The 21,146-nt window shown below is 48.5% G+C and overlaps 1 protein-coding gene across 2 annotated transcripts in view; it reads right to left on the reverse strand.

Annotated features, from left to right (window-relative positions):
* Window positions 1-5,327: 5,327 nt before the first annotated feature.
* NSMCE2 (NSE2 (MMS21) homolog, SMC5-SMC6 complex SUMO ligase) overlaps window positions 5,328-21,146 on the reverse strand; it is a 239,793-nt gene continuing 223,974 nt past the window's right edge. For both annotated transcript variants that reach the window (XM_066265676.1, XM_066265677.1), the window contains 3 exons: window positions 13,948-14,045; window positions 13,406-13,512; window positions 5,328-5,670 (listed from right to left, as the gene is read on the reverse strand). In XM_066265676.1, the coding sequence (XP_066121773.1) occupies window positions 5,556-5,670; window positions 13,406-13,512; window positions 13,948-14,045 (320 nt within the window). In that variant the 3' untranslated portion in view covers window positions 5,328-5,555. The remainder of the gene's footprint in view (window positions 5,671-13,405; window positions 13,513-13,947; window positions 14,046-21,146) is intronic.

Raw genomic sequence — 21,146 nt, forward strand, 5'->3', positions numbered from 1 at the left:
GCAGTCTGACTTTCAGGAAATACAGAGCCGTGGAACCTTCACCACAATCCAGTTCTAGAACGTCCCCTTCACCCCAAAGCAATCCCTTGAGCAAGGGGTTCTCCCATTCTCGCCTCATCTACTCTCTGTACCCACAGGTTTGTCTTTGCTGGACATCTCATGCACGTGCATAATGTTCAACCATGTTACAGCATGTATTAATGAGTACCTCCCTCCTTTTCACTGCTGAGTAGCATTCCGCTGGATGGTCCACCTCTCTGGCTTATCCATTCTCCAGCTGGACATACGAATTGTCCCTACTTTTTTGCTATTCTAAATCATGCTACTTGCCCTGGTCAGATAGCTCAGCTGGTTAGAGCATGTAAAGCCAGTAGTCACGGCCACCATCACAGCCGCCTGGCCCGTGCAGGTTCGCATTGGATTTGGACAGACGGTAATAAAACAATGGAGCCAAAAACTGGTGGGCCATCATCTTTAATCCTAGCTTGCACCCAGCGGACAAGTAAAAATACACACTGGGCTCCAAAACCCACTCATTCAGTGCTCACAGAGCCACTGACTTATCCGAGTTTCCTAGAATCAAAGGTTTCTAGCTCACCAGCCTTATTCACCTCTGTTCCCCATCTCCTTCTCTCTGCACAAACTCTGCACAAACTGGCTTCTCTTTCAGCAGTCCGCCATCTTGGCCGCTCTCCTCTCTGCTCTCAGAACGTCATCACTCTTCTCCCTAACAACGTGATCTCTCCTTTTTAAAACCTTTTGGCGTGAAAGCCCTCCCCCAACACACATTAATACAATCACGCCCATCCCAAGCAAGAAGGGCAATTAATACTATCACCTGGGCGACGGGCTTCTACATGGGCAGCGCCATCTTTAACAAAGTGAGCATAATATATTTTATCTGCCCAACAGAGCATTATCCAGATATACGAAGGTTGTGGGTTTGATCCCTGGCCAGGGCACATGCAGGAACAGATCGATGTTTCTGTCTCTCTATCTGAAATCAATAAATAAAAATTTTTAACAATCATGCTACTTAAGAACATTCATATATAAGTCTGGTGTGAACTTGGTTTTCACTTCTCTTGGGTAGATACCTAGGAGTTGCATTGCTGGGTTGTGTGGTAAATTTGTTTAACTTTTTTTTTAAGTTAAACTTTTCCAAGTGCTGCACTGATTTGTATTTCCACAAGCAATGTATGAGAGTTCCTGCTCCCCCTCCGTTTTAATGCCTTCTTTTCTGAAAATCCCCTTCCACAAAGTTTGCTACAAGCTAGAAGGTAGGTTTATTTTGGATATTGCTGGATAATCCACCCTCAGGACTTACCTCCTTCTCCCAGTGTGAAGGTTTCGAGACTTTTCAACTTGGTTTCACTTTTTCTTTTTAAGAGAGAGACAGAGAGAAAGAACAAGAGAAACAGGAAGAGAGAGAGATAAGATGTATCAACTTGTAGTTGTCGCAACTTAGTTGTTCCTTGATTGCTCCTCATACGTGCCTTGACCGGGGGGCTCCAGCGGGATCGGTGACCGCTTGCTCCAGCCGGTGACCTGGGCTCATGTTGATAATCCCACACTCAAGCTGGTGAGTCTATGCTACAGCCAGCGACCTTGGGGTTTCAAACCTGGGACCTCGGCATCCCAGGTGGATGCTCTACCCACTGAGCCACAACCCACCAGGCTTATTTTTAATCTTGTTACCTGATTTACTAAAATACCATTTGTTTACTCAATACTTTTTCTGTTTCTTTTATGTTACTGTCCTTTCTATGTAGCACTCATAAAACCTTCTGTGGCGTTAGTTTTTTTACATATCTGTCTGCTCTAATGAGACAAGAATCCTTTCAGAGGGGAGATTTTTGTATCCAAAGAGACTAGCACAAAATATATAAAGTGGGCCTTAAAAAGTATTCATTGAATAAATAGTTGAAGATGCAATGTACACATTTGGTTCAAATATAGATACTGATTTCCTCATCAGCCTGTTTTCCTTTCAAAGGGCCATACCCTCCCCTAAGGTCCTAGTCATTGAAAATATGACATGGCATCATAGGGTTTAAAGACACCTTGGGGAGAGGTCCCAGTCTCTGAATTTATAGGAAAAATCTCAGGCCTGGAGCAGTGAAGTGACCTGCCCAAGGTCATCTGTATGTGCTGGTCGGGGGTACTAAGGGTTAACTGCTGTCATAGAGGAAACTTGTCAAATAAACAGGAGGGGACCGAGGTGTTGGGGACACAGGAGTGTTGGGAGAAGCGAGTGGGGTCGCCTGCGGTGGAATCGGCGTGTCAGGCCTGGACTTCCTTCTACAGGAAAGGAAGGTTTTTGAGTCAGATGCGGAGCTACCCCGTCAGTATCCTAGGAGATTCATCTGTGAGGGGGAGATGAGAGGTCAGGGACCAAACGGCAGGCTGGCGAATCATGTAAGCCTGACGCCAGGAAGCAGGGACCTGGCGGGGTGTTTGCAGAGGGAACTAGGGGAGAGAGAAGCACGGGGCAGTTACTGTGTGGTCGACGGGGGCCTGGGACATGGTGGTCTCGGGAACAGAAATAAGGAAATGGGGTGGAAGGCAGGCCGGCTGGTCCCTGGTGTCCCTGTGGTCCTGGGACAAGGAGCCTGGAGGGTCAGATCGCTAGTGTGCGCTCACTGGCCCGTTCAGGCACGGGCTCCCCCACCACACCAGCGAGGGACCTGGGCAGATGACTCGACGCCTCTGAGCCTCGGTTTCCTCTTCGGTAAAATGGGCTAGCAACCCTGCCTTCTAAGGTTGGGAAAAGGATTCACTGAGGTGAGGCATTTCAGGTGCTTAGACCTGAGCTGGTGTGCAGCCAGCATCAGATCACGGCGGCCTCGGTTCCTCTTAGCCCCACAACTCATCCCTCTCCCCACAGTAACACCCGGTCGGCTCCAGCACCCACACGGCACGCACCGCCGGGGCTGCTCCGAGCTGGGCGCGCTGTGTTCGAAGCTCATCAGGTGAGAAATAAATTATCTCATCCTTGGGAGTTTGTGGTCATGTTTTAAACTAACCCCATTGAAAGTTTCTTAAAGGAACTAGCACATAAAAAAATGCCAAGTTCACACAACTGTCCAAGTCTTAAATCAGTCATATCTAAAAAATAAAAAAAATGATTTAGCCCCAATGTCAGCTGCGGTTTTTAAATGTCACTCATGGGGCCTTGGGTAATCTCGGATGGGGCCTGCCACTCTGGGGCGGCTCTGGCAGGATGCGCTGGGACTCCGGCCTCACCTTGACCAGAAAGAATCCCCTTCAGTAGTCTCATATGATTGGGGTTCCCAGTAAGATAAGTACGACGTCATTTGAAGGAAAGTTTTCACGTTTTAAGAAAATGTCTGTCAGAATCGAATGCATATGCCAGGTTGACAGTCACAGCGAATATTTGCATCGTCAAAGATGCAGAGAAATGTTACCTAAAACGTCAAATTCCTTCACTGGCTAGACAAACACACAAAACATGGTTCTTGAAGACTGAAACCGGACAGAGCTTCACAGGGCACAAACAGGACACTTTTTCCCGCAGTGGAACGTGTCCTCTTTGCATTTTTCTAACTGATACTGGTATCTAGGCTAATAGCTTGCATTTTCTTTGGAAAGAGTTGGGGAAAAATGCAACCGGAACCTTGGGCAAGCATTTCATGCTGGTCTCTATCTGTTTAGGAAACAAAGTATTTCACAAAAGAACCACATTCCATGAAAAGTATGTTTGTTCTGGCTTAAACATAATCATTTCCTCAGGAAGTCTGATTCAGATAAAGAATCTTAAGAAATTCAAAATCACTTGGTTTGTAGCAACTGGATGTCATAGTGCTGCTGGCTTCCACGAAAATGCTTTCAAAATTAATCCTGCCAGGTCCAGGCTTTTAAACGGAAGTATGCTGTTATTTCGTGGCTCCTCAATGTCAGGTGCAGTTACTCCCTGCATTTTAACCAACACCTTTTGCACACGCGCACACACACACACGCTTGTGTATTTGCACAGGTTCAGTTTTAAAATATGGCTTTGAATGTGGTTTAAGATTCTGCAGGAATCAATGGGGGGAGGAGAAGATGGGATTAAGAATGCCGAGGGGACAACCCGCCTCCCCTCCCCCTCAGCCACGTGCCAGCTCTATGACTTCCCGGGGTCGCGTCACCTCTCTGCCCTCGCTCTACTTCTCTGGAGAGTGGGCGTGATAACCGTCGCGTTCTCATCGGGCGATGGCAGGAGCTGGGACGTCTGTGACTTGGAAAAGCACCTGGTACACAGTAAGTGCTCAATGACCGCTAGCCGTGTGAGCTGTTCTTGGTCTCCTAGTGGAGTCGGGTTTGGTTTCACTGAACAGCCTAGTGGGTAAAAGGTTTCTGCGGGGACTACTAACAGATTGGCACTCTTCACACAATTAGAATATAATCAGTAATACTCAAAGACCCTGCTGGTCGTATGCCCACCGACTTCTGGGGCTAAAGGGGCATTAGAGCATGACCGGCGCAGCCCCTGGCTGACACCCCCAGGCCCCGGGGAGGAGGCCACGTGCCGAGAGCCACCGAGCAAGGTGGAGACCAGCCCCGATGAGGTGGCTTTCCACAGAGGACACTCAGACCCTGGGGTGGGGTGCGGGGAGGGGCTGCGGCAACCATGACCACAGACTACGAGCGTCCTATGCGGTCAGAGGACAACAGAAAGCTTCTCCATGTTTGCACCTGTCAGTATACAAAGTACATCTCTACTGGGAAGTGAGCTGGTGTTGCTTTATCACCTCCTGTGATTGCTTGCAGCACTGATAAATGCTTGCAGTCAGGTGTTTCCATTTCAAATACCCTTGAAAGACATTGTTTAGTTAACACTATAATAAAAAGTCTGGCCCTGGCTGGTTGGCTCAGTGGTAGATTGTCGGCCTGGAGTGTGGATGTCCCAGGTTCAAGTCCTGGTAAGGGCACATAGGAGAGGTGACCATCTGCTTCTCCAGCAACTCCTCTCCCCCTTCTCTCTCTCTCTCTCCTTCTCCCCCTCCTGCAACCATGGCTTGATTGGTTTGAGCACATAGGCCCTGGGCACTGAGGATGGTTCCATGGAGCCTCTGCCTCAGGCGCTAAAAATGGCTCAGTTGCGAGCATCGGCCCTAGATGGGGTTGCTGGGTGGATCCCAGTCAGGGTGCGTACGGGAGTCTGTCTCTCTATCTCCCCTCCTCTCACTTGGAAAAACAAACAAACAAAATAACAACAACAAAACAAGCCAGGCTACACGCTGAGAAGTAGACAGGCCTGGCGCCCCGCCCGCACCATTGGAATGGCTTACGTCTCGGGCAGTGCACAGACAGGACACACTACAGAGAATCAAAGTTTTATTTAAAATTATATAATACTTAAAAATAAACAATATAATTTCCTGGACCTTTTATAGTAACATAGAAAAACGCTCTCAATTACATTTAGAACCTGCAGGTTGTACCCCAAACAAGCATGCGGTGCAGCCGGTCGGCGTGCGCGGGCAAGCACCCCTCCACGACGGCTGGGGCCAGAGGTAGGCTGCGGCTGTCCCTGCGGCAGGTGGCTGTTCCTACTCGGACTGACGGTGCTTTTTCTTATGGCTCTCGATTGCCCTTCTCAGGGCCTCGTCCTGAATGAGGTCACACAACCTCACGTCAGTGTGGCTACAGCCAATTTTCGGGCAACTGCGAGGAATTAGAAAGTTAAGTCAGGTCACTTAGCTTGAACACCTTCCAAATAAACTTCTCTCCCAGACAAGAACTTAAATGAGGACATTTTACCAAAAAGAAGCATATTTTACAAATCAGGAGTGATGTGCACTCATTCATGCATTCATTGATGCCCACCTGCGCCAGGCCGTGGGCCATGGAGGGGGCACAGGCAATGCCCACCCAGTGCCTACTCCCCAGTGGGGGACACGGGCAGTCACTAAGTCACCAGCTGGATGCAGACTGGACGTTCTGTGCATTAAGTGCTACGAAGGCAAGGAAGGTGGTCTAGGGAGAGAGAGAGGGTGGGCGAGGTTTCCCAGCGGGGGTCCGGGCAAGCCTCGCTAAGGACCCCTGTAGAAAAGCACCCTGTGTGGGCCAGCCTGGGGCAGCAGCACATGTAGGAGCCCAGGAGGCAGCAGCACGGAGCCCTGGAGAAAGAGCGAGGTCAGGGCCACTGAAACACCTAGGGCAAGAGGGAGGGCACTTGGAGGTGAGGTCAGAGGCTGACTGGGGCTTTGGGTCTTCTTAGCTCTGGCTGCTCAGAGAACACAGGCAGGGGACACAGGGTCAACAGGGGATCCTGCAGCAGCTTGGGAGCAGGGCAGCATGGGTGAGGGTGGAGGGCCAGGGCTGAATGGAGAGCCTCTAGGCCCTGCTGGTGGATCAGAGAAGAAAGGAAGAGAAGTGCTTCACTCAGACCTTGGCCGGAGCCCACGGGCGATGGTGCCCTCATCTCTAAGGGCAACAGCTGGAAACCAGGCTGGGGAGAAATCGGGGGCCCTAACAGGTGCACGTTCCCTCCGAAATGCCCACCAGTCCCTCAGTGGAGAGACTGAGTGAGCCGGTAGGACTGCAGCTGTGGCCGAAGACATCAGTGTGACTCATCCACCAGGAGGTGGGAGGGACGTACGCCCATGGCTCTGCTTAGATGTGGTCTCTGAAGCCACTGAGTTGGATGAAGTCACCTGATTTCTTCTCAACATGAGCCAGACTTTGGTAGAGTAAAGCGCCCAACGTTTGGAGTCAAGCTGACCTAGGTCTGAATTCTGTCTCTACTGCCTTCTTGCTAGTTAGGAGACCACTTTCAATTTAACCTAGGGGGAGAAGCCCTATTTCATGGGGCTCGATGTCGTTGCTCCCCTTCACTGTCTCACATGACTATCACTTGCTCCTTGATCACCGTTCCTGTAAGGCGTTTTATAGCTGATGACCTCTCGATGTCGTCATACATCCAGGACATAGACACACACTTTCCCGCGTTCATTGGGCCCTTATGGGTGACTGGTTCTATGCTAGGTCCTGGGCCACCAACTGTGAGACATACATGTACGTTCCCACCCACACGCAGCTCCGGCCCACTGACCTGAGGAAGCTCTCCAAATAGCACAGCTAAAGCAAGATAAAAAATAACATATACCGCCCTGGCCGGTTGGCTCAGCGGTAGAGCGTCGGCCTAGCGTGCGGAGGACCCGGGTTCGATTCCCGGCCAGGGCACACAGGAGAAGCGCCCATTTGCTTCTCCACCCCTCCGCCGCGCCTTCCTCTCTGTCTCTCGCTTCGCTTCCCGCAGCCAAGGCTCCATTGGAGCAAAGATGGCCCGGGCACTGGGGATGGCTCCTTGGCCTCTGCCCCAGGCGCTAGAGTGGCTCTGGTCGCAACATGGCGACGCCCAGGATGGGCAGAGCATCGCCCCCTGGTGGGCAGAGCATCGCCCCTGGTGGGCGTGCCGGGTGGATCCCGGTCGGGCGCATGCGGGAGTCTGTCTGACTGTCTCTCCCTGTTTCCAGCTTCAGAAAATAGCAAAAAAAAAAAAAAAAAAAAAAAAAAATAACACATACCAAACAAGATAAGAAATAACAGATGTAGTGCAGGAGGGGAAGGTAGTTGATCGTGGGAGCTCTAATTTGTCCAGTAGTAGGAAGCCCAACGGTCCAACACGCAAGAGAAATCCCCTGGGCCTTGACCTCTGTGTCACAGCGACTTTATATCCGAGGGACACCAATCGCTGTAATGAACAATATGCTTTTGGGCAGTATTTAATTTTAAAATACTGAGATGTGCCCCAGATGGTCAGGTTCATGTGTTTAAACACGATTCTAGAAAGGCAGCGTCTGAAAGGGGGTCGGGGGGGGTCCCCCACTAGGCCCCCTTCTGGTGACGTGGCTTTGGGTCAGGGTAAGGTCTGGGGGTGCCTGAGAAATGTTTCACACTGGTTCTGAACACCCCGATGCCTCTTAGTGAGTCATTTCTTTGCTATGACAGTAAGTAGCTATGAACATGGAAAGGATAGGGACGCCTTCGTGACTTCAGAAAAGGCATTTTCCATCATTTCAACTCCTGTGACATAGAAAGGCAACTTGAAGGGGGCATTTTCCATCATTTCAACTCCTGTGACATGGAAAGGCAACTTGAAGGGGTGGCTGGGATGACCCTCGCTTAATATACCTCAGCCCACCGGCCCCTGACGGCGGCTGGCCTCGGTCTCCCCCCCCCAGAGGGATGGCCAGACAGTGAATAAGTGTGGACAGGGAAGTGGAGAGGGAGGTGGCAAGGACTTCCTGATGACATCAGTGCTTTCAGTCAGTACAGGAGAGCATTCTGAGGACGTCTGACGGGGTTAACCACACCTCCGGCTGCAGAGCAAGCAGGCACACTCATCTGGAGGGGACGGAGCCCCGGGTGACCTGTCTCACACAGAGGTCTGAGCTCATGTAGGGGATGACCTCTGGGAACAGAAGCGTTACCCAAAAGCCCTCCCGAGAGGAGCCACATGGCCCCATGACACACATACAGGCTCCAGAGTGGAAAAGGCCTGGGCTCACGCCTCCTGGCTGTGACACTCTGGGCAGTGACTTAATTCCCGTGCCTCAGTTTCTTCCCCTATGAAGGTGAAGGGAGGGTGCAGGGTTTCGTGAGAAGGAAGGAACTCACTCAGGGCTACAATACGCAGTTCCTGCTGTAGCCCACGGCTTCTGAACCCAGGAGGCCATGGAGAAGAGCCAGCCCCACAGGGACATGGCACCCAGGGGAGCACAGGGGAGGGCGCTGTGTTCAGTTTGAATGGGGGTTCACGGAAGGCTTCCTGGAGGAAGTGTTGATGCAGGAGCCTGAGGACACTCTTGTTTCTCACTCTGTCTCAAGTAAACAAACACAAGTTTTTAAGCTACAAAGGTTGAGGTAAGGCCGTAATGGCACAGTACTGAATCAGCACACTCCTCCCTAGGGAGACAACCCTATACAAGCAATGGTGCGCTAATCCTCACAAGATCCTGGTGAGCAAGGTGGGTGTGGCAATACCCGATCTTAAGGTTTCAAGCTCTCTGTCACTGCTGTGCAGGAGTCAGACTTTCAGGCCTTGAAGGAGAGGCTGGGTCCTGAACTTGGTCCCCGACAGGGCAAAACACTGCACTGCGGCAACCAGCCAGCAAGCATGCGCCTCAACAAAGGAGCCAGGTCTCAGGGGTCCCAGAGCCTGCCGGGAACCTTGGCCTCGGCATCAGCTCAAAAGTAGAAGACTGTGAGTCTTATGAGCTCCGGGATATGGGTCCCAAGAATTCCAAGGTCCAACCCAGCTCTAGAAAGTTCTAGAAAGAAGGTCTATAGCCCCCCCTCTGGAAATCTGAGTGGGATGGATTCCTATCACACTCAAACACAGAGAGCAACTGTACCCTATATCCTGAGTCTAAAAGAAAGCGTCACTAAGTGGAGAGGTAAGTAAGAACAGCACTAACAGTCCCAGCCTTGATAACCAGACTGTTACTTGTTTAGCGCTCTGTTGTCCAAAAAGAGCTCTCTCCTGAGAGGCCTGCTCCTCCAGTGCCAAGAAACCTGCTGGTGCAGAGCTAGGCTGGGATTCCCCACCATTTCCTTACTCTGAATTCTGGGAGGTGTTATTTCCACCTCACACAGGAAGGAACCGAGGCTCTGAAAAGTTAAATGACTTGTTGGTAGGTCATGAAATGCAAAATAGTTCTATCCAACTCAAGTTTACTCTACACATTCTTAAATGTGACTTAGTTAAATCCAGGGCAGGTTCTTAAACAGGAAAGGAAAGAGTGACTGGAAAACTGGAAATAGCTTATTAATATAAAAAATCATAAGACAGCTTTGTTAGTAAGATAATAAATAGCCTGATTATTCAGAGAGATATTTCAGGAAATCAGTCTAACGACTGCTTTTAGTTAGGGCTAATGTCTCAACAATCTCATTCTGACTCAGCCCGTGGAGAGAGGTCTTCCCAGAGACTGAAGCAGGGACAGTACACTTTAGTCAGTGCCCAGTGACACAGTGTACCTGGAAGTCCAGTCTAACAATCACAATCAGAACAACCAGGAGGAAGAACGGATTTCTCAAGCTGGATGTGTCACAGAGGTTTTTAAACAAAGGAAACCCAGAACTGCTCCTCAGGTTAACGTGCATCGTGGGAAATGAGCCGACCTCGTGCCGCACAGGGAAGCTCTGAGGCCGGCTGTGCGAGGCCTGAGCTCCCACCTGCTGCCGAGGGCTCTTGTCCCCAAACCAGCCCACTCTGCCACGGCTCCCCCGACGCCCCGCTCTGAGCTCTCTTCCTCTTTCCCTGTGACGTCTTAGACCGCCCCACCGGGGTCTTCCTCCTCTGCCTGCCCTTTAGTTATGAGGGTCTGCCAGAGGCCCCCGGCCCGGTGCCAAGGGCCACATGGCGCGCAGAGTGGAGCCAAGCCCCGGCTCCGGTGCTGCAGGCCACGTGACAGTGGAGCCAAGCCCCGGCTCTGGTGCTGCAGGCCACGTGACAGTGGAGCCAAACCCCGGGCCAAGTGCCACGGGCCCCACTGCGCGCAGGGCGGAGCCGAGCCCGGCCCGTCCTCGCTGGCTCTGCGTGTGATCACATCCGGTCCAGAGCTGCCGTGCTGGCAGATAGGGGGTTTGATGCCTCTGTGACGATAACCTCAGTCAACATCTCGAGCTCAGAGCTTTCTTCCGAGTTCAAAAATCCACATTTACACGCCCCCAGGTTACTTCTGCACGGCAGTATTATGCGACCTCAAACTTACCATACTCAACATGCTCTTAACATGCCCTACATGTGTCCCTCTCTTGTGCCCTTCTGTTGGCTAACCACATCTCCGTCATTCCAGACACCTATGTGTAAATGTCAGTCCTTCACTTCTGTTCAATGTTCTGTCACCAAATTCTGACAGTTTTCCTCCACAGTCACTTTGTTTGCACTCCCTTCTCAGTCCCTGTGACTTTTATATTTTAAGAGACAGAGCGAGAGGAAGGGAGAGACAGAGAGAAACATTGATTTGCTGTTCCACTTATCTATCATTCACTGGTTGATTCTTGGCCTGACCAGGGATGGAACCCACAACCCTGGTGTATTGAGACGACACTCCAGCCAACTGAGCTATCAGGCCAGGGCCGTCTCTACGACTCTTGCTTCAGTCCAAGCTCTTGTTATTTATAACTTAATATATTTCAAAAGCATCCTAATTGACATTTCACCATGTCTTTTTAATCCATCCCATCAAAACTGCTATGGAAGCAACTTCTTAACCTCCAGGTTGGCCTACCTGACCCCCTCAAAACAACGCTCTCTCATGCCTGTTGAGTGCTGGTGCTGAAAATGATGTCAATGAAGACGGGACGGTAATGATGAGGGGACAATGCGTACTGAGTCTTACATGTGCCACGTGCTTTAAACACCTTCTATATCTCTTATTCAAATTTCAAACATGCCAATGAGGCAATTACAACTACAGGGGGTCCTCGGGTTATGACACAGTTCTGTTCCTATGACAGTGACGTAACCTGAATTTTGGTGTAAGTCGAAACACACCCTAGCCTAACACAAATGGAACCCTTGCACTTCTAACAGTCCAAAATGAGGTAGGTAAGTGTACAAAGGGACGCCAACTCCCTCACTCATATGCCATTACTGCGTGTTCTTCCACTGCGTGCAACCAAACTAGTTCATCCACGTAGACCATAAGTGCGATGCTAATGGCGTAGGCCGAAACATTCACGTATCAATTTTTAAAAGTTTTTAGGGGAGTGAGCATCATAAACTTGAAACATTGTATGTCAAGACTGTTGTAACCCGAGGACTCCCTGTATTAGCATCAATTTATAGATGCAAAAACTAACAAAATCATGACATTTAACACCCTCTGTAACGAACCTTTACAGCACTCCCTAACTATTATTGTCCATCATCCTTCCATTCTCTGTCCAGCACACAATAACTCAAACAGCACCTACTTTCCACCCAGCGGTCAGGCTGAGTGAGGGAGCCTCTGGCCAGAAAGATTCTTCTTCACCATTCTCTGAAATCGCTCTCAGTTTTTAAAAGCCCAGGAAAACTGTGACTTCCTCTGTAAATCTCTCAGACTTCTACCACTCGGACTTAATAGTTATTATTAAGCAATGAGAATCTGAAGAGTTTGTAGAATCTGTACCTAAGTTATGAAAATATGAGAAAACCACTTTTTTTCTAAATGGCAAGTGCTCTTCAACTGCTTCCAAATTGCATGTACAATTCAAAAGAGACCAAGGACACTAGAAAGTCAAAGTATGTGAAGCCTGTTCTGGGAGTCGCCTCACCCACCCCAGGACTTGGGAGAAATATGAGAACTATGCTTTGTGTCAGTGGCCTTTGCAAACCTGAGTCCAGGAGCATTTTACAAACTTGAAGAAAGAGGGGTTGTGAGACAGAACTCTGGGAATACCTGATCTTAGCCATTTTGCTACAAAAATGAACAGTTTGCTTTTCAGAGGGTGAGCAGAGAAAAAAGTTAGAAAAGAAAGGCCGAGAAGTTCAGAAATGAAGACAATGATATTCACAGGATGAAAAGGGAGGTTCGCTCGGGAAATACGACATCTTCAGCTGTCAGCTGGAAAACCAAAGCAGATAACAAAGTACTCAAGCCATCTCCATTTTGCAACCAGCAGGAGCTCTTCTAGAATAAACAGGGTGAATCACTTGACTGAATGACCATCAAGGTATCAGTGGTCTCAAATACCCTAGCTCTAAGTCACACCCAGAGGAGGAGTGGTGGGGAATTCCAATTCTAGGCCTGGACCGGCAAATTTCTGGGCCACACAGAAGCAAAGCACACATCAAAGGGACTGTTATCAGAAGTCCATTGAGAACTGGGCACACTTGCAATTCCATTCCTTGTGATAATTCCAAATCTGCGATAAGAGCATAATACTGAGAAGAAGAAAAAATGTCTGTCTAGCCAGCTCAGGCTCCTATGTTATTACAGGACGAGAGCCATGTCCTACACAGTCACAGAGTAAGGGGGTAGAAATATCCATATAAAAGATGCTCCCAACATTCCAATGGAAAAAACAATTTCTCACTGATCAATTACCCACAAATTGACTTAAACCACTGGGGAAGTGACTGACATAATGAGAGACAAGAAATATTTTCCATCCTTTTCTTAGTATCACAGGCTCAGTATTTCGGCTACCGCACAAATTCACAAACATTCCTGTTATCTAATGACTGAACATCAATCCAAGTTCTTTCCTCCTACTTTAAAAAGGTGTGGCTGAAGTCCCACCAGCTTCTTCCCAAGGAGATTACTAAGTTCTCCCTCAGATACTGTTTTCCCAGAACACGGTGTCCATGTCTACACTCACTGGGGGTGAGGTGAGTGGCTGTACAGGAGCCCTTCCCTCTGGCCTGGCCCTCGGACGCCTGGCCCTTCCTGCAGCAACTCACCAGGCCTTTTTCTTCCGTCCGTGTTTGGACTCAATCATTCGAACAATGGCTTCCTCTTCGTAGGTGTGGCCACACACTTTATTTTTCACTGGCTTCTTCATTTCCAACTGCAATCAAGGAGACATTAGGCTTTCAGGAATGCTAATGACCAACTTCCAGTAACTTCTCTAAGTCGCCAATTACTTGGCGCTGTTTTTTCCTAGTCCCCGGGGCTTCCTACATTTAACCACCCAATCTCCTGGCTTTGAATGATAATTGGGACAGATGACTACAGAAGAAATGGCTGGGAGACCAGAGGCAGCAATGTCATTTGGTCCAGGGGCCAGGAATTTATTCCTAAATGGGCATGATTGATTGAAAACTCCGTCCAGCCCAGGGACCCTTCTGTATTTCCTCTCTGACCCTCATCACTTCTCTCCCCTCCCTCCTTAACTCCGGACGTGAAACCAAGTTCGCGAAATCCAGTCCGGAAGCAGACAGGAATCCTGGCCTCTGTGGAGCAGACTGCACTTTCCTTTGGGGGAGAAAGGAGGAAACGGTACCTGCGTAATGGGGCAGATGAAGTTGGTCTGACTTTGGGTCACGATCATATCTTCATCAACTCCTGTTCCATCAGCCTCTCTGTCTGCTTGAAGACCATCTAGAGGGAAGAAGGGAAGTGGCTGAGCCTCCTGGTCGTACGTGCGGGACAGGAAGGGACGGAAGGAAGGAGGCTCACAGCAGCGCGGGGTTGATTTGCTCGGCACGTGGGTGCAGGTCAACCCTTCTGCTCTCGAAAGACTCCCACAGGGTAGGTAGGATGCTGCCCGTTTTGGGTGAGGAAACTGAGACTCAGAGCAGTCAAATCACTGTCTCAAAGTTCCAGAGAAGAACTCTGCGAAGGAGTGTGGTCCAGTAACCAAGGGTGTGGTGCTGGTGTCCGAGGGCCCTGCTTCTCTGCCACTTCCAGTGGTGACACTTGGGGCCAGCAAGGGCTTTTTTTTTTAAGCTCTTCTTTCCAGCTTTACCGCAAACATGAAAAGAGATAAAGAACATCGTGTGCTCTGAACAGCTCTCGGCGTAAGGAAATGTCTGATAAACGGTGATGACTGTCAGGAGCGCAGGGGCCCCGTTACGTGTTAACATAAGTGACATTTAAAGAAATTAAAAGCAACTATGTTTTCCAGAAGAAAAATAAGTTAGTGATATGAGTGGCAATGCTTCATATTTTTTAAAATATCTTTAATGTTTGGCTTCATAAAAGACAGATTTTGATATCTGTGTATATGTTTAATCTGCTGGGATACTACATACATCACATCGGGGAAAAATTCACTTATAAAAAGACGAGAAAAGGCAAACGGCAGCTTACCAGTATAAAGACAGTTTTGACCCCAAGGGCACCCTGCCGGGCTCTCTGAGAACCCTAGGGGGTCCTGGGTCACACGCTGAGAACTGCTGAGTGAATGAGCAGTAGGACTAGCTTGAATCTAGCTATTTGACTAAAAATCTATATTCTTTTGACTATGTCACACTCGCCTCTCACAGGAAAAAGAGACGACAGGTGACATTTGATGGGACAATGAGGGTATCTCGTAGGAAAGCCTTCCTGGAAAAGGCAGACTTGTCCCCTGCACAGACATCAAAGACCAGTCGGTGGCTTTTCAGCTGTGGACAGGGCAATCCTTCCGCCTTCCTATCCCTTTCCTTTCCTCACTCTCATCTTTCTTCCCTCCCTTCTTTCATTTGGCAAAATAATATGGACGTTAAAAACTGCTTTGCTTTTAATAAGGCGTGAGGGGAACCATGTCTCAGGTTCGGATGGTTCTGTGCACCCTCTGGGTCCCGGAACCAGGGCCCCACCCTGGCCACATGGAGAGTCGGTTTTGAAAGGACAACCGGGGGTAAGAAAGGGCCACAGGGCGTCTGCTCAAGGTTACCCAGTGAACTAAGGGCTTGAAGCCAGGGGGTCTGCCCCCAATGACTCTGATCTGTATGGGGTTTCACTGTGCTTAGCAGGACTAGTGGTCTTTGTCTGTCAGCTTGTATTTTCTGAGAGACACGTCCTGCAGAGTAGCACTCGCTCTGTGAAGAAGGCAAGAGGGACTTAGGCCTGAACTTCCCAGGCAGAGCGGTCTAACCACTGGCCATTAGGGGACGTGCCTGGGGCCTGCCAGCTTCTCAAAGGCCTATAAAAACATCTGAGGTCTTAAAAGCCATTTATTGGCTTCAAACTGAATAATTACCAAATCGAATTAATAAATGTTAAGGGTCAAAACAAAATGTAATAATGCTAGGGTTAACTCTGTTAATTGTTGACTTGGTCATCAAAAACATTTCATTTGGAAGCAATATGTGGGCTGGATTTAGGTTTTAACTTAGTAATTCCCAAGTAGGCTAAGATAACTGCTGATAAATTAATAGCCAGTTATAAGTTAAACCAGATACTTGTCGCCAACCCATTTCCAAAGCAAAATTGTAAAAACATTTTCAAAACCTTCTGTCAGCAATAACATTATATCTCCTGTGGAGGTGGCCATATTTTAGTATGTTTGTTATGGAGGGGGGGGCTCTGACGATGCTCCTCAGACCTATGAAGGGTGCTTGCGCCTCCCAGGACCTGTCTTTGGTATTCACAGAGCAAGTCAGGCTCTTCAAAGAGTCCGTCAGCCCAGTGATTCCCAGGTGGCTCAGGAAAGCTGAGCAGGGAAGGGCGAGGGAGAGCCAAGGAGCAGAGCTGGGAGAGTTCTCTCTGACCTTCCACAGCCTCCGCCTGGGGCTGCCACTGCCCATCTCTGACCATGTGTCTGACACTCAAAATAAGAGCGCCTCTGCAGCCATTTCTCACAGGGCTTATTCCGAACCAGGGCAGATTTCTGACTGTATATGTTACACTGTGGAATTCACCGGAGAATCTGGTATGAATAACAGAGTTCAGCCAATGTGAAAGAACTGTGGGTTTGCTCTGTTATTTTCTATTTTTAAATTTCAAAAGGTAGAAGAAGTAAGACAGCACAAGTCAAATGCAACGCCCACCACGCGGGAAGGCAGAGTGGGGAACTGACACTGCAGGACTCCAGCTACATCGGGGGTCACGGAAGAGGGAGATTTGGCACAAGTAAGACTGAGGAAGAATGCCAACAGTGAGTTAAGAGCCCACAGGCCAAGAGTCTAAAAAGAGAAAGATTCTCTGTAGCTAAACTTCCCTCGAGATAGAACATTTCCTCACCCGAAATCTGTATTTATAGAAAGTGGTATTAATGTTGGGATGCTACAATGTGCTAACAAAAGGTCACGTCTGGCAATAAATGTCACTTACGTGAATTTAGCTGACCCAAAAATAGAACTTTTTAATAAGCCTGATAAAAGGAAATTGGAGAAAAAAGTCAATAGATCAAATCCCACAAGAATTTAGCCCATTGATGTACTGGTCTATTTTCTTGTCCTGGTTACTGAAACTATGGTATTTGTTTGGGGAGCTACCCTCCCCCCCCCAAGTTATTATTTTAGTAATAATAGCAGCTAAAATTTGCTGAATGCTTCATAGCAGCTATTGCGCTAAGCATTTTATATACATTATTTCATTTAATCCTCATAAAATGCCAGTGAAAAACAACTCTAATGTTATTCCCATTGTATAGACAAGCAAACTGAAGCCCCACAATATTTTTAAGGCAAAATTAGAAAAGTATCAGTGTTATCACAAAGAAATAAGTGGACTGAATTAGTCTGTTATTAAAGAGATCTCAAAATTCCCCTGATTATAAAGAGAAAAAGAAGAAAATTAGTCATCTTGCTTGCCATAAGGCATGTTGTTAGAAGTTTACGTCAGCTGTGAACTAGTGAGCAGAGAGACCGACCTGACATCCACGTGTGGGCCCAGGGCACACAAGACACGTGTGAGGAGGGAAGCACGGACACACCCCGAAATCCACAGAGCACCAGCAGGAAGGTTAGTAACAAGAAGGTAATTTATCTGATATCATAAAATGAACATCAAAAAGAAGGCAAAACCATGGAAATGCTTGAAGTAGTAGTAAGTGAACAGTTAAGGATCCCAAGAGTCTACGAATATTTCCCAGCGATGTAAAGTTTGGGGGAGTGAGGGAATTTACTGGACCCCAAGACGTGGTTTGTGGTTAGGCAGTTACAACTGTTAGCGAAGAGCTGGACAGCTCTGCCTTCAGTGGACAGCTCTGCCTTCAGCCCTTCTCCTCCCGGTCATCACCTTCCTCACTGCTCGAGCCAAACCCTTAGGCATCATTCCCGACCATTCCTTTTCCTTCATTCTTCTCATCCAAACCATCAGCAAGTTCTGTTGACTGGTTCTAAGCTCCGTTCTCTAATCTAAATCTAGCCCCTTCCCTGAGGTCCACTCCACCTTGGTACAAACTACGTGGTCTCCTGCCCAGACCTGGGCGGGGCTCCTGACTTAGAGCACACACTCTCTGCTGCCCTCCTGACTTAGAGCACACACTCTCTGCTGCCCTCCTGACTTAGAGCACACACTCTGCACAGTCAGCCTCTCTGCCAGGCCTCCCCTCGTGCAGCACGCTCAAGTTGCACTTTGCTGTTTCCGGAACGTGCCGAGCTCTCCTGTGTTCGGGCCTTTATACTAACCTGTCTGGGATGCTCTTCCTCCTGATCTTTGCTTGTCCTATTCCTTGTAATTTTTAAATGTCAGTTTAAATGTCACTGTTTTAGAGCGGGCGTCTTTAATGCCCCGAGCTGAAGAGGTCACCAGGGCATTCTCTGTCACGTCACTCTGTGGCGACACTGTGTGGCACCCATCCGTGAGAGCTAGTCACTCGTTTGTCCCCTGCCCTTCTTTCTCCCTTCCCCTCCCCTCGTTCCCTTCCGGGGTCTTTGTTGTCTTGGTCACTGATGTTTGCAAGAGTCTAAGATATCTTTGGTATATAGGATTAGGTGTTCAATAAACATCTGTTTTAGTCCCAACAAGTCAGGAGTAGGCATATTTTTCATAAGGATATACTTAACATATTTAACAGATGTGGCAACACAAACACACACACCCTCACACAATCATGATTTTATAGGTTTTAGGCAAATAACAGAGGGTTTCCCTCTAGCCTGGGGTACAGCCTTGGACCCTGAATTACATGTCAAAGGCAGGAAGTAACTATAAGTTTTACAATTACAGTGGGCCGTGTGGTAATTACAAAGGAGACTCCAGACATGGTCTTGTGGTCAGAAAATACATTTGGTCCCGGCCACACACAGCCCTAGTATTAGTCACTTGTCTGTCTTCAAGCATCCCAAATTTGGCCACCCGTTAGACAGTTTCATGCCAGGAATAAAAGTTGATTGCTATGTGCGTTTTCAATTAAGCCTGGGCATTTTTCTAAAAGCACCTTTCTCTTAGCATTAGTAGCATCTAAAGGCATACTTTACAAATATTTGTTGCCTGCTTGAGATGCTTACTGGGCTGTCCAGATTACTGTGCTGTGCTATTCTAGGACAGCCTGTTTGGAGAGGCTGAGCTGCGCACCGGAGGTGTGGGGCCTCCCTCGTGTGCAAAGGACACTGATTCCAAGTTTGAACGCTATAGTTACTGTGTCTGCACATGTGTCTGTGCCAATTCCTGTTTCTCCTCCCCGGGGACCTACAGATGGGGGTCCGAGGGGTCCCACCTGTCAGCTTAGACATATCTCAGACTCTTAGTGGGAGAAGAATTAAGAGCAGTGTGTGTGTGTGTGTGTGTGGCTTTGAGGTCAATCTATGGTACTGCTGGGTGTCCAGCTTTGTATCACAGTTTCTTCCTTGGGACTGCTGGCCTGTCCTGAATGCCAGCTGTTTGGCTGAGTCACGTTGCCATTGAGAGAACTGAGCCCTAGTTCCCAAGACTCCGTGGCACCTGAGACTCTGCTGTGTTGGAGTGGCTTCCGGAGAATTAAGATGCAGATCACGCCCAGACATGGCCTACAGAGTTCAACATTTCTTACATGATACAAACTTCGTAGGATGGCAAACATCAAGAAATCAATTTTCAACAAAGATGTTCAACAAACATAGAATAAGTTGCTATGATTCAATCAGAACAATGGCTGGGAGGATCCAATAAATGTTATTTATCATATACAGTATATTTTATAAGAATCCATGGTATATATTTATAATATTGTTACTACTACTATTATTATTTTTACCACTATTGAGTACCCCAGGCACCATTCTTGGTATTGGTGACAAAGAGTCCTTGCCTCGAGGGAGCTCAGGCACATGGGACGGTTAGGCAGGCTGCTTCCAGAGCCCATGGTCCAGAACACTGTGATCCTCACGGCAGAATGCCCCCCCCCCCCCGGCCTGGCTCAGTCATACAATGCACAGCAGTCTTGTGAGGGCTGTGCATACACACAAGATACTAAGAAAAGGGCAGTGTTGGACTCGCTAAAGAGCTGATATCTGATCTGCATCAAAAAGAAGGGCTTTTGGCCAGACCTGTGGTGGCGCAGTGGATAAAGCGTCCACCTGGAATGCTGAGGTCACCGGTTCGAAACCCTGGGCTTGCCTGGTCAAGGCAGCTTTGGGAGTTCCTGCTCCTCCCCCCCTTCTCTCTCTCTTTCTCTTCCCTCTTTCTCTAAAAAATTGAGTAAATAAACAAGAGAGAAAATAAATAAATAAATAAGAAGGGCTTTTCTGATGTAACTCTGCTGCCCCCTTAATGTGAGCATTTTAGTCTTAGCCATCTGAGGTCAATCAACATGCTGATCAATGTTCTTCCTTCTCCTCTTAGCTACAGTCTAAACTCATCTCAGATTCTATGTACCTGGAGAAGATAGCTCTATCCAATCTAACTCCGTGCCATCCAACCCAACGCAATCCCTACAGCCAATCTCCCTTCTTGGAAACCCCACACCTGCTGCCTATACCATCTTCTTTCAGCTTTAATTAACTTCCTCTTCAGGAAGTTCAGTTGGTTCATGTGGGCGGAGCTTCTTTTCCAGGTAGATGGAAAGTTCTTCAAGGACAAGCACTGTGTGAGTGCAGTCAAGCCAGCCCGACTCAAGCTGTGTTTGCTGAACATCTGCTCTGTGCTGAGCACTGTACAAGTGCCAGGCTTGTGGCTACAAAGAGGACTACGACTGGGCCTGGTAAGGCAGATAAACAGGAACACTTCTATTCTGTGCAGTGAGCGAAATAACGTCTGTGCTTCGTACAAAAGGAACCCAGAGGATCTGTGTAGGTGGGGCAAGGAAGCCAGGTGAGCCTCCAGGAGAGAGTGATGAGAGTGATGCCTCGGCCCCCCCCCCCCCCGCCCTGGAGGTGTGATAAGCGGGAAGGACATCCAGGCCATATTCCAGTATTCCAGAACGGGGTGGGCTCTAAAAACAGCCTGCCCGGGTGGAATCCTAGTTCCGTCACTTTTACCAGATACTTTTGGACTAACTACTTTACCTTTCCTGTCTCAATCTTCTCAGCTGTAGATGTGAAGCTAATAACTACTTCATAGAGCTGTGTGAGGAATGAATGAGTTATAGTGTACGAAAGAGTCTTAGACTAGTGCCTGGCAAATAGAAATTGATCAATACATACCGTTATAGTTATTGACATGATTACTTGGAATGCCCACAGACCTAGAGTATTGTGGGTCCCTGTCATCCGCAGGCTTAATTAGCTAAAGATGATACGGTAAGGAATCAGCCGAAAGGAAACTACGAGATAATCCGACCCAAGATTCTAACCGGGACAAGCTCTTTCGTGCCCCAGGGCACAGAGAGGCTAAATCAGCCCCGTGGTATTT

Source organism: Saccopteryx bilineata, chromosome 3 (genome assembly GCF_036850765.1).
Source record: "Saccopteryx bilineata isolate mSacBil1 chromosome 3, mSacBil1_pri_phased_curated, whole genome shotgun sequence".
In the NCBI taxonomy this organism is placed as follows: domain Eukaryota; kingdom Metazoa; phylum Chordata; class Mammalia; order Chiroptera; family Emballonuridae; genus Saccopteryx; species Saccopteryx bilineata.